Raw genomic sequence first — 12,594 nt, 5'->3', positions numbered from 1 at the left:
CTTTTTTTTATATCCTGCTCTAATGTGTCATTTATCTATTACTGCATACACAATTTCAGAAAAAAATGGCCAAATCAATGCAAAAGACTGAACTTGCTTTATTTAAACTTTGCAGCACACCACACCTTTGCCCCCTCTAATGAGCTGAGGAACGGAGAAACAGATTCACAGTTCACCATCTGAGCTCTAAAGATGACTGACACATTGTTTATTAATAGACTGATGGATTCACTCAATAATAATCCAATAATAGTCAGTAAAAGAACAGCTCACTTAATATTACACTGTCACTCACTCATGCAGATATAATACTATGCAGGTTTTACCTTGAACAGACAGGAAAATATTCGTCCTGGATGTGCAGTGTGTCAGATTCCAGCAAAGAAAAATACTCTCTTTAGGATATGGTTTTCAGCCACGCATATTGTAGAATTGTGTGGCAGAGTTGCTGTCCTCCATTGAAGCCATCTGTTAGTTGCATAAAAACTACATTATCAAACATAATGCATTAGAGCATCATTGTCCCTTCAGTGCGTTCATGAATAGCTTACCACTGGCAGACTCAATATAAAAATAGCCCTTTTATTACATTGTTCTGATGGAATCTGTTAAACTAGGATCACAGGCCATCAATCAGACACCCTAGTACAATTGTACAACCCACTGAAACACAGTCAAAGCTCGATCTTTTGATTTAGAGTTTCAGTTACTCTAGCTTGAGTGTTTTCTACTGACTATAGCCTAAAAAAACCCTATCTAAATGGTTTTAATCTTTCATTCATACCATTTGTAAACAAGTTGCTACTTCCTCTTCAGTCATCATAAGAAATCAATAGCAAATCCTGAGATCAAATATAATTACCATCCCATTCTAGATGCTCTTTGTGGTTGGGGTTTCAAGCTTGATTAAAATTAGGGCTGTCGCAATAACCACAGTATTGCAAGTGCGGGAATGGCAAGCAACTGCCATAACTGCTATATACTGTATTCATTTTTAGTTTTACTTTATTTTGTGTTTGTATTGAATATTAAATACATTTATAATGAAAACTAGAGTTGAGAGTGTAATTTACCAGCCACGATGGTGGGTGAACAAAGAGAGCATTCAACAAACGAATGAATTGCTCCGTTTAAAGGTTGATTGAAAGTAGCGAGGATAAGGAGTTGGGTGATGCCGTTGAATGTGCATTAGCATGTTGGATGTGTATCCATTTACATCCCCTACAGCGGTGGAGCAACGGCGACACATCATCCTCGTCTATACACAACTTTCTCTCTGTTGCTGTCCTAGCTGACCTGCAGACAGGTTTTCCAGTTACTGCGTTCCATTGGTGCCCACCATTTGTTTGTCTGTTTGTCAGTGGAATTACAAAACCCAGTTTTCGTGAAACTTGATGGAAGGATGCAGCATGGGCCGAGGAAGAACCCATAACATTTTTTAATGACACAGGGTTACACATTCCGTTTTTCATTTTTGTTAAAACTGCGAGATAGAGAATGGCCTTGGGAGAGGTCTATGTTCTCCAATTACCCTTCTAGTTAGCATATTTGTATTATCTGGCAACATTATACCATTATTGTAATGTCCTATATTGTTGATTTACTGCTATTTATATATATTGGATAGACACATTACTGATTTGCAGATGGTTTTGTCTGAACATTACACGTTGCATGTTGCTAGGAGGTGTGAAAACTCACATCCAGCAAAAGTGGCCTCAAGGCACATTGATCACATCAAACAAAGATGATACGTACACCATTCTGTTTGTAGGCTAGCTATTCAATTATATATGTTTCCCTTACAGCTGTTAAGGGAACTTACATTGTTGCCTGTTGTATCCTTTCTAAAACTAGAGACCATGTTGACAAGAGTTGCATCATTCACATGAGGTGGTGTTATTTCATGCAAGGTGAAATTGTCTCTTAATGAGACAGACAGAGTTAATAATGATGATAATGATACGGATAATAATGATTAAAAAACATAGAGCAAGATAGTTTTCTGATCCTTGACATGAGGAGCAATAAATGACAGAGATGGTATGTTACTCCATGTTTTCACTTTGACTCCAAACTAGCTCTGCTTTTTCTCCTTCCCGCATTGTTTCCTTTCAGAGGATGATATCAGGTTGTGCACTTTCATTTAAGAATGGCCGATGTTTCCATGTAAGCAAGTTAAACCATTCACTGTCCAACCTTGAATATTAGTCTTTCTATTTAGGCACTTCCTGGGTCTGACAGTGCCAGCGGATATTGAGTTAGTGTACAGATGAGAAGATATCAGAGCTGAAATATTTTAGAGGTGCGAGACAGGCCTCAGGTGAAATCTCTATTACTGTCCCAACATAGATTTTTTTAGAGCGCTGTTTGACAGGTGGGCTTCACTGTGGAACATGGAGTGGATGCTGCTAAAGGAAGATATTGCAGTGTTTTAGTGTTACCTTGAAGGCAGCAGTGACAACTCTGCACTAAGGGAAGAATATGAAAACAACAAAACATCTTTCTATCATATGTTTCCTTGATAAATAATAAAAGGTACAGCATAACACTTTTGTGCAGCACATGTAGACCACTTTGCAGAGGGAGTAGTAATCATGGTCCAAAGGTAAGAATGTACCTATCTAGGAGCATTGCACCATTAAGTGCTCCAAAGTCCAAAGAGGCCAAGGAAACATATATTTTATTAGCACTTATGTGAAACTCAGAGAAAACGATGGGTACTGGGTAGTTATAAGCTGCCAATTTACCACTGCCAATCTATTTTACAGACAGAAACTGTGAAATGTAATGACATGAATCTAGTAGTCCTTAAACTTTTCAGATGGGTGAAGCATGTCCATTTGTTTTGAATATATGTTAATCCTAGTTATGTGTTGTTATGAGTTGGTGGTGATGATACAAAGGCTATTGTCGGTGACTGACCACAGAAATTACTGTTGAAGTAAACTGAAAGTACTTAACCAAAGTGAATATTTGGTTAAGTAATAATCTCTCCTGTCTGTGTTAGGGCAAGCATGTGTTGGCAGTGATAGCCATTGACAAGATGTTGGAGAGGCTAAAAAAGTCCAATGAGCTTCTGGAGATGATCCTTAAAGGTCTTAATAGTTACCTGGAGAAGAAGCGTCTCTATTTTCCACGGTTCTTCTTCCTGTCCAATGAGGAGCTGCTGGAAATCCTGTCTGAGACCAAAGACCCCACAAGGTAAACAGTTAAAACATGGAAGCAACATTAATCATTTTCATTATATTAAGCATTATCCCTGATTACAATTAAATGCATCTGTGGTTGTGTCAAGCAGCAACCTCTGGTGCTGAAAAATGAAGCAAACGCAGAAGGGCCAAAAACTACAGTTCCCTGAGTGCCACTTGAGGCCGGCTGAGAAAGCGAATCAATCCCATAAGAGCTCCATGTTACACTGCTCAACTACATACATTACATTACATTATACTATATATAACTCACCTGTTTAAATAATATTAAGGCTTAAGATTATGCATAATTAATTAATTTCATAATTAATTTCCCCGTGTGGGATAAAAATAAAAATAAAATAAAGTAATTCTTATTCTTCTTCTTAATGGATTGCTGCCTTCAGTGGCAGTTGCCCTCCTAGTCAAAACTTGTATGAAGACAGTGATGCATAAATTAAACCAGCCTCTCTACTATAGTACATCTTGTAGCTAAGAAAAGACTCAAAACAGATTCAGCATGTAAAATGAGCAAATCTAGAAAAGGTAATAGAAAACAATTTAAAAGTGTTGTGGCCTTGATACTGAGTTAAGGCTACAAAATATTCAGCTACTACAACTATAGTGCATACTCGGCCCCCACAGTCCTTACTGATAACCTACTCTTGTCTCATTTCACCCAGGGCATTTGGTTAATAATGAATGCGATTCCAGACAAAAGATGTTCTAGCCTCGTACTCTCTTCCTGCCGTTTCTACTTCTCTTTTCGTTTTCACTCTACTATCCCTTTATTCTCTCTTTAGCATCTGGGATCTGGGAATTGTCATCACCTCTTCTGTTAAAGTAGGGATGTATGCAGAGGTGGTGGTGGTGGTGGTTTGTGTGTGTGTGTGGGGGGGGGGGGGGGGGGGGAGGCTGGAGAGGGCAGTATAATATTGGGAAAGTGCCAGTTTGATTTTCGGGAATTTGAGTTGTCATGTAATGTTACACTTGTCATGTACTGCTAGACTGACAAAAGGACTTGCTTTTATTTCAGGGGTATAGAGAACGAAAAGGTACACAAATAGTATATAAAGTATATAACATTGGACTAGTATTTCCTATTTTCCAAGAATGTTTTTGTGCACAGTGAGAACAAGCGACAGAAACATAGAGATATGAAGCAATATAGAGAAGAGGAAAGCCTTTATTTACTGTTCTCAAGAAGAGAAGCAACAATAAGAAGGACTTTGGCAAACACTGCACCTTAGTTGCAGTGACATTACTTAGGACCAAGGACAAGAACAGATTTTGCAGTGTAAATGAAACTATGGGCGGTTGACTGTCATCTTAACATCCCAACCCTTCTTTTATTAGGGTTTTTAGGGGTGCAGCTGGACTATATCACAATTCTCCAACTAAACCCTGATGCATATTCTAATTATTTCCATCTTAAAATGTCAAAAATTCCCCCAAAAATATGAGGTAAAAAGACTAAGGGCATACTCAGACTTACCGTTCGTAACGCGCCCAAGTGCGGATCACAGCTTGAGTCTAGTTTGTTTGACCAATGTGATTACAACTGTACACTTCCCTGACGCGGCCTGGTTGAGAGAGGTGGGCTTCAGCGCGGCTTGATTGCACATACACGAGAGCATGTGCACATGTATGAGTACAAGCATTGACAGCAGTCCTGAAGACTATTAATATATATGACTGTTCCTCATGACGGATGTTTTAAAAAATGTTGGAAGCTGCAAACTGAATAATAAACCACCCTTCTTACTCTACTCCAGGGTGCAGCCCCATCTAAAGAAGTGCTTTGAAGGCATCGCGAATGTGGTGTTCACTGATGTGCTGGACATCACCCACATGAAGAGCAGCGAGGGCGAAGTGGTGCTGCTGCTGGATATCATTTCCACCTCCAAAGCCAGGGGCCAGGTGGAAAAATGGCTTTTGGAACTCGAGAATGGCATGATTGCCTCCCTGCATAAGGTCATATTGCACCTTTGTTTGAGTTTCAATCATACACAAACTAATTAAATGCATATTTTTTTCCTGGTGATGTTTACATTAGATTTTAATACACTTAACTCAATGTTTGAAGTATTTTTGTAATATCTTCCATGATACAAATACCAATGAGTTAAAGCCTCTGTCCCTCTTGTGGTCCATTGCAGGTAATTGGGGAGGCAATCAAGGCGTACCCCAATGAGTCGAGGATAAACTGGGTGCGTGCTTGGCCAGGCCAGACTGTGCTCTGCGTCTCACAGGTCTACTGGACGAAGGATATTCATGAAGCCATTATTTCAGGACAGAAGGTGATCTGTGTAAACACGAAGTGTAAGCAAATTACAGTGTGCGGAGATGAGCTCTGATGGTGTAGCTTCAATGTATCTATGAACGAGTGTTGAAAATAATACTTGGTTCTTTTCAAAAATGCCTCAACTTGGCTCCTCTTTACTAAAGCAACATTTAAACTAAGCAGTATAGTTCAGTTTGGTTTATCACACATAGAACAGTTCAATTTGCATTTCCATTGTCAAAAGTGGTGGATGGTAACAATGGAACTGCTCCATTCCATCTTGTTTTTTGTTATGTTCTGGTGAAATACCTAGCACACTGATACTAAAAGGTGTAGCTAGAAACACTGCATTCCATTGATTGGTGCAGATGTTTCTCTGCATCTAGCTGGTCGGAGGAGTGAAAAAAATGTGTCTGGTTCTCAGGCTAGAATAACTGTTTATTGTTACACGCAGTTTACCTACGTCGTGTTGGGGTAAAGTCCTGTTCCACAGTATCAGCCACTTTATATTGTTGCCTGTCTGGGATCATTCATACAGAAGCTCATTTCCAGTTAGCCCCAGTTTGTGCCTCTCATGTACAGTATTGTCATTACATTTGAGTCCCAGATCTGTTTTTCTAAAAGATACGTCCCTTTGAAATCTCTTTGAAAAATCGAGCAGGTCTTTTAACAAGACTAACTTCTGCTTTGAAGGTATTTCAAGAAACCTCAAAGACTCCAAAAGAGCCCATCCACTGCACGCACTATTTTTAAATTTTGGTTCATGTCATCCAAATCATGATTTTTTGTGCATACTTAACATGCTTATTTTTTTTATAGATAGACTTAACCCACATACTTAATTCTATTAAAAAGCAAACCAGCTCCTGAAACACATCATCTACAATATGCTCTGAAGCTCCATGATGTCTGTATCAAAGCCGTAACCATGGGAACAGCTAGTATCTATACATAATCTACAGTATGCTCTGAAGTTGCATGATGTCTGTATCAAAGCCATGGGAACAGCTAGTATCTATACATAATCTACAGTATGCTCTGAAGTTGCATGTCTGTTTCAAAGCTGTAACCATGGCAACCTACGCTTTGAAGTATGTCATATCAGACAGAGCATCAGAAACAGCCTAAACAAATAATTCTCAAGATGAGGTCAACAAAGTCTGATTACTCTTGGATCAATTGTATTACAAACAGATTCATTTTGAATAAATGGGTTACTCACAGTAACGGCTTACCTGGTGGCTCTAAGCTACAATCTAATTCAAAACAGTTAGCTTTAAACACAGAGACTGAGGTGGATAGGGGAACAGCTGGTCTGAATGAGAATTACAAACTGTATTAAATCTGTCACATCAAATGAAGAGCACCTATATCTCATAAGCTGACACAGCCTGCAGAGGTCTGCAGTATAATGCTGTTTTATGAAGTTGAACTGGAAAACCCCTTCTTATCACAGGTTGTCTTTTTCTATTAATATCCGTCAAGACAAAAGATTATGCCCAGCCAGCAAGGTAAAGTGGACATCTTGACAATGATGGACTTAGTAGTTGTTACAGGGATCGAACTTGTGACCTTCAGTTTATGGATGGGGTCTTGATAGCATCCTCTCCAGCATGCTCTGCCTTCTATTTAATCATGCCTTTCTCCCCTCAGGCCCTAGACGCCTACCTGGAGCAGAACAATAGACAGATTGACGACATTGTGGCACTTGTACGTGGAAAGCTATCCAAGCAGAACAGGGTGACCCTGGGAGCCCTTGTTGTGCTGGACGTCCATGCCAGGGATGTACTAGCTACGCTGGTGCAAAAGAGAATAAGTGACGAGAATGACTTTGAGTGGCTTAGCCAACTGCGCTACTACTGGGTGGTATGTAAATGGGCAGTTTAGGGATTCAATTTAAACTCATAATACACATTCAGTTATTGACTTCTGAACTCTTTACACACTGTGCAGGAGAACCACCTCCAGACCAAGATGATCAATGCTGGCTTGCCTTATGGTTATGAATACCTTGGCAACACTCCACGTTTGGTCATCACCCCACTCACTGATCGCTGCTATCGGTAAAGCACCCTCAACAGTTCACTGTCTGTTTTTTTCAGGAGCTTTTGTGGTTGAGATGCTTGCTGCTAAACATCTCGTCTGTCTGATGACTCTACAAACCCCAAAATGGAAATAGCTGCATATATCGCATCACTATTAATCAATGACCTACCTTGGTTTTCTTTCTACAAGAATTCTTCCTGTCCCGTTTCAGATGCCTAATTCCTTTTCTTGTCCATCCTCTTTTCAGTCTTACCTTAAATGAGAGGTGTCTGGCTGAAGCCACCACTCAGCAAAATAATATCGTACTGACACTTCCGGTGAAGCAAACTTTTTTTGCCATCTTAACACATTAGGTGGGATGTGCACATTGACCCAGTCTAAAGTTAATTATGCATAAACGTAGGCCTTTCGAATCGCCCGTTGTCAGTTGACTGAATTGGCGTTATCAGTTGTTTCACTACCATAGATATGAGGTGGTGTAGCCCTACTCTACCTAATAGTTGCCTCAGAAGGCCATTATCATACTGTACATTGTAATTGTAAACTGGATCAGCCATCAACGTAGCCGTGAACAGCTTAACCACAGCACTGTGTGATGATCATGGAAGGAAATCTAAGTATTAACTGGTTGGCGTGGTATTTGAGACACACACACGGGAGGACTGAGTTCACGTCCAGTGTGAGATGACTACTTTTTAAGTGAACTTTCGTCCTATGGTTATTTAGTATTTTAATCCAAATCACATATTTTTTTATTGCCTAAACCTAACCAAGTAACATCCGTTTTGTTGGAATTTTCCATGTGCCCCTGACTATTAAAAAGTGACGCCAAGGGTTTGCTAACTGCGACCCTTATCATGTGAATAGATTTTATTGATTATTAAGGTTATTGTGTTTGAAAGCCTAGCACCCAAAGCTATCCCCTTCAACAATACAGCTTCCCTGCAGTGAGGTTTTCAGTCACTTCAACATTTTACTAAATATTTTGTTTTTGAGTTAGAGTGGGTCTATTTTGACATGTTGATAAAAATATATATACATGGTACAGTGAAGAATCACTTAATTGCATTAATCACTTAATTGCATTAATCACTTACACAAACTTTCTCCCACCTGTTTCTCCAACTTCAGCACTTTGTTTGGTGCCCTCCACCTCCATTTGGGAGGGGCCCCTGAGGGCCCAGCTGGCACAGGAAAAACAGAGACAACCAAAGACTTGGCCAAAGCTGTGGCCAAGCAGTGTGTGGTCTTTAACTGCTCTGACGGGCTAGACTACATTGCCTTGGGCAAGTTCTTCAAAGTGAGTACAATTCTCTCACCATAAGTCAAAATTACTAGCTGCACCAGTAGTCCAAACACCAGTACAAATGTCCATATACATATAATGCAGTGGAGTTTTTGCCCACCATTATACAAATAAGAGTATTTGCTCCTGTCACATTTTTCTGTTGTAAGAACTGTAGAATATTAACATTTGTCCTGTCTGAAATCTCTGCACTGATGGCTCAGTCAGAGGGGCTTGTTTACTGTCTCCCCAGTACTGCTGCAGTTCATCAGTGTCATGTGATTACAGTTTGGTATGTGCTGTCAATGTAGGAAGCCACGGGCCACACAAAAATTCCTATTTTTGATTAAAACAAAATTGCTTACACACTTCTGAAATTACCTTCCCCTTGCCACAGTGAAATAGCTCTCACACACTCAGGAAAAAACTGCTCATACATGCTTATTAAATATATATTGATACACCGTGTGTGTGTGTGTTGATGTGTGTTTGTGTGTCTCTGTGTGTGACCAGGGCCTTTTGTCCTGCGGAGCTTGGGCCTGCTTTGATGAGTTTAACCGCATTGACTTGGAGGTGCTGTCTGTGGTGGCTCAACAGATTCTCACCATACAGAGAGGTTTGTGCTGCTTTTTTTTGTTGACATCCTGGCTTTCTTTCCCTTTGGTCTTTGCATAGGCTGGCAGTAAACCAGAAACAGATTTCTCGCCAGTAAAAAAAAAAAAAAAAAAAACAGGTTTAGACTACAAAGAGATACAACAAGAAGCTGAGGCAATTTGTGTAGGCTGGCCAGCAGAACTTCAAACACGGGTTTGTTCAATGCAACACAGCAGTGTGTCCTATGTGTGCTACAGGCATCAAATGCCTTGTGTCATAAAATGCAAGGGCCAAAAGAGTGTACAGATTTTTCTTAGCCCAAAACTGAAGTTTGAAAATGCAAATTTTTTGTTGCTCAACTGCTATTAAAACAATATTTCAAACTTGTTTTTTTAACCTGTGAAGTTTTTCTTTATCCAAACTGTGGATAGAGGGGGTTGTGTGTGGTACAGGTTGTAAAGACTTCTCAATAAAATTAGTAACAAATAAAATCGACTTGACTTGACTTTTCTGAACTTAGCTGTAGGTTGTGACACATTTTAAAGCCTCTCTGTCTATGACTATAAGTGTTAAAGGTCCCTTATTATGGTTATTTTCAGGTTCATACTTTTGGTTTTGTTAAGGTGTGTATTTGTATGTATACCGTCATTGTAGGTTTATTTGTATGTCATCTTATATGGAGTAATGAGGATATGCTCCTTAGGCTGTGTTCATTGCAAAGATATGTCCAAAGAGATAGCACCAGACACTTAACTATTCAAAGCTTTTAATAGTGCAGACGTCTTGACACTACTCTTCTCTTGAAATGTTTTCATCAGAGTCAAAAGGCACACAGGATAAGGAAATATATGTGCTATATCTTAACTGAATCTGTGTGTCCAGGAATTGCTGCCCATGCTGAGATGCTGTTGTTTGAAGGGACGGAGCTAAAATTGAACCCTTCCTGTGCTGTGTTCATTACTATGAATCCTGGCTACGCTGGGCGCTCTGAGCTACCAGACAATCTCAAGGTACAGTTCAGTTCTACCAGTTTCACATAATTTCTTTCTATTTTAAATGTCCCAACTGTCAGTTCTTGAATGCAGAGTTTGAGATATATTTACATATATAACTGAATAGTTTAAATTACTGTTGGAAAATCAAATCATGTGTGTTTCATAAATAAAAGTAGTTCCCATTACAGGCCCTTTTTCATGCCTGTGTCCAAACATCACTGATGTAGAAACGGCTAAAATTAAACTTAAAGAATATCCAATTATGCATAACTGTAGAACAACTTCAATTCTAATGTTTAAAATTACCTACCATTCAGTTTAAGTGTCTCTTTACGGCAGGCTCTTTTCAGGACTGTGGCTATGATGGTACCGGACTATGCAATGATCGCAGAGATTGTGCTCTACTCGTGTGGCTTTGTGACTGCACGGCCCCTGTCGGTAAAAATTGTGGCCACTTATCGACTGTGTTCGGAGCAGCTGTCCTCACAGCATCACTACGACTATGGGATGAGGGCTGTCAAGTCTGTGCTTACAGCTGCTGGAAACCTCAAGGTATCTCAACAAAGATGAATTTAATATGAGGATTTTTTGTAATGTTTTTTTTCCCCACAAAATAATTTGGTGTCAGTTATGCATAACCATAGTGCCACTATCTGCATGTTTGTTTTTCATTTTTGTAAATGTCTTATACTCTTATCGTGGCAGTTTCGAGAGCATTAAATTATATTTCTTTTCTGGTATTTTCAGAAAAACACTTTGATAAAGTAGAACAATCTTTGATCATTTAACTAGAAGAAGACAGAATAAAAATGTAAGAGTCCCTAATTGGGGTGCAACAATTGCTCAACTCTTGCTCAGTCTGTGTTGATGAAAGTATTGCTGAGCAAGTTAAAAGACAAACATGCACATAGTTGAGTGTAATGTTATGCCACATACAGAAGTCTTGCTGGCTTGTTTAAAGGGCTGTTTGCATTTCTCTGTAGATTGAGCGTTTTGATTCTTTCATAGTATTTTTATAGCACCTCAACCTGCTTTATAATAAAAAAAGACATGGAAATCTCCATTTTTACAATGTGGGCAATTTAGCCTCTTGAATTGATTGGTTGTGATTTTCATGTTGCTCAGACAGACTTCACAGTGACTGTTATATGTCTGTTCAGTCTCTCCATTAGTTTATTTCTCTAATTTTCTGCCTTTCTTCTCACGTTTTCTCTTCTCCTTTTCTCCTCTTCTTCCGTTTTTTTTGCACTGTAGCTCACATTTCCAGAAGAGAATGAAGACACCCTGCTGCTGAGATCCATTATTGATGTCAATCTGCCCAAGTTCTTGGCCCATGATCTGAAGCTATTTGAGGTGTGATAGAGTTGAGCTCCTCCTGTCTTGATTAATGGAGCGATACACATCAAGTGATGTCAGTCCATGTTAATTCCAGTCAGTTCATTTGGAGCCACGATTCACAGCGACAATATCAGTCTGTTAAAGTTAAACACTTTACTCAAGTTTGTGTGTGAGAGTGAGTGAATGGTTCTGAAAAAGTGGGTCCATGATTTGTCTTAACTGTCCTCGCCCCGAACATCTCAAGGTAAACGTGTGTGTGCGCATCTGAGTATGCTTGTGTGTTTACAATCCATGTTGTGTTTAAAACTGTTTAAGTTTGTGTGTTCCCTCATTAACCTCAAGGATTCTGTGCTCACTACCTAACTGCTTTGCCTTTGCACCTCAGGGTATCACATCTGACCTCTTCCCGGGGGTCAAGCTTCCAAACCGAGACTACCGCATCCTGATGGAGGCCATCGAGGAAAACTGCAAACGCATGAACCTGCAACTCACCGATTTCTTCGCTGAGAAAATCCTACAGATCTTTGAGATGATGATAGTGAGACATGGTTTCATGCTGGTGGGTGAGCCCTTTGGAGGCAAGACCAACGCCTATCGTGTACTGGCAGCAGCCCTTCATGACGTCTTTGAGAAGGTATAATGTCTTGTTTAAAGGTGGATGCTGTGCTCTTTGTCTCTTGACAATAAGAATTAAGAAAATAGAAGCTAAACTGTTTTAGCGCCCATCTCTTTAAGACCTCCTCCTTAAAAAGCCCAGTCTGCTCTGATTGTTCAGTGTTTCTAGATCTTCCGCATCTGCACCTTCTGCATCTCTGCACCGTCACTGCAGTCGGGGAATGGCTGTAACGGCACTGTAGCAGC

At 39.8% G+C, this 12,594-nt stretch overlaps 1 protein-coding gene across 1 annotated transcript in view; it reads left to right on the top strand.

Moving 5' to 3' along the window:
* dnah7 (dynein, axonemal, heavy chain 7) overlaps positions 1–12,594 on the top strand; it is a gene marked incomplete at both ends in the record, with an annotated part of 95,715 nt that overhangs the window by 17,968 nt on the left and 65,153 nt on the right. Inside the window, 11 exons of the mRNA XM_083922144.1 lie at positions 3,011–3,204; positions 4,967–5,165; positions 5,351–5,491; positions 7,129–7,341; positions 7,429–7,538; positions 8,653–8,821; positions 9,320–9,422; positions 10,283–10,410; positions 10,735–10,947; positions 11,650–11,748; positions 12,119–12,367. Coding sequence (XP_083778270.1) covers positions 3,011–3,204; positions 4,967–5,165; positions 5,351–5,491; positions 7,129–7,341; positions 7,429–7,538; positions 8,653–8,821; positions 9,320–9,422; positions 10,283–10,410; positions 10,735–10,947; positions 11,650–11,748; positions 12,119–12,367 — 1,818 coding nt within the window. The remainder of the gene's footprint in view (positions 1–3,010; positions 3,205–4,966; positions 5,166–5,350; positions 5,492–7,128; positions 7,342–7,428; positions 7,539–8,652; positions 8,822–9,319; positions 9,423–10,282; positions 10,411–10,734; positions 10,948–11,649; positions 11,749–12,118; positions 12,368–12,594) is intronic.

Source organism: Echiichthys vipera, assembly GCF_963691815.1.
Source record: "Echiichthys vipera genome assembly, chromosome: 10".
Lineage (NCBI taxonomy): Eukaryota > Metazoa > Chordata > Actinopteri > Perciformes > Trachinidae > Echiichthys > Echiichthys vipera.
This window is presented reverse-complemented; position numbering and strand designations above follow the sequence as displayed.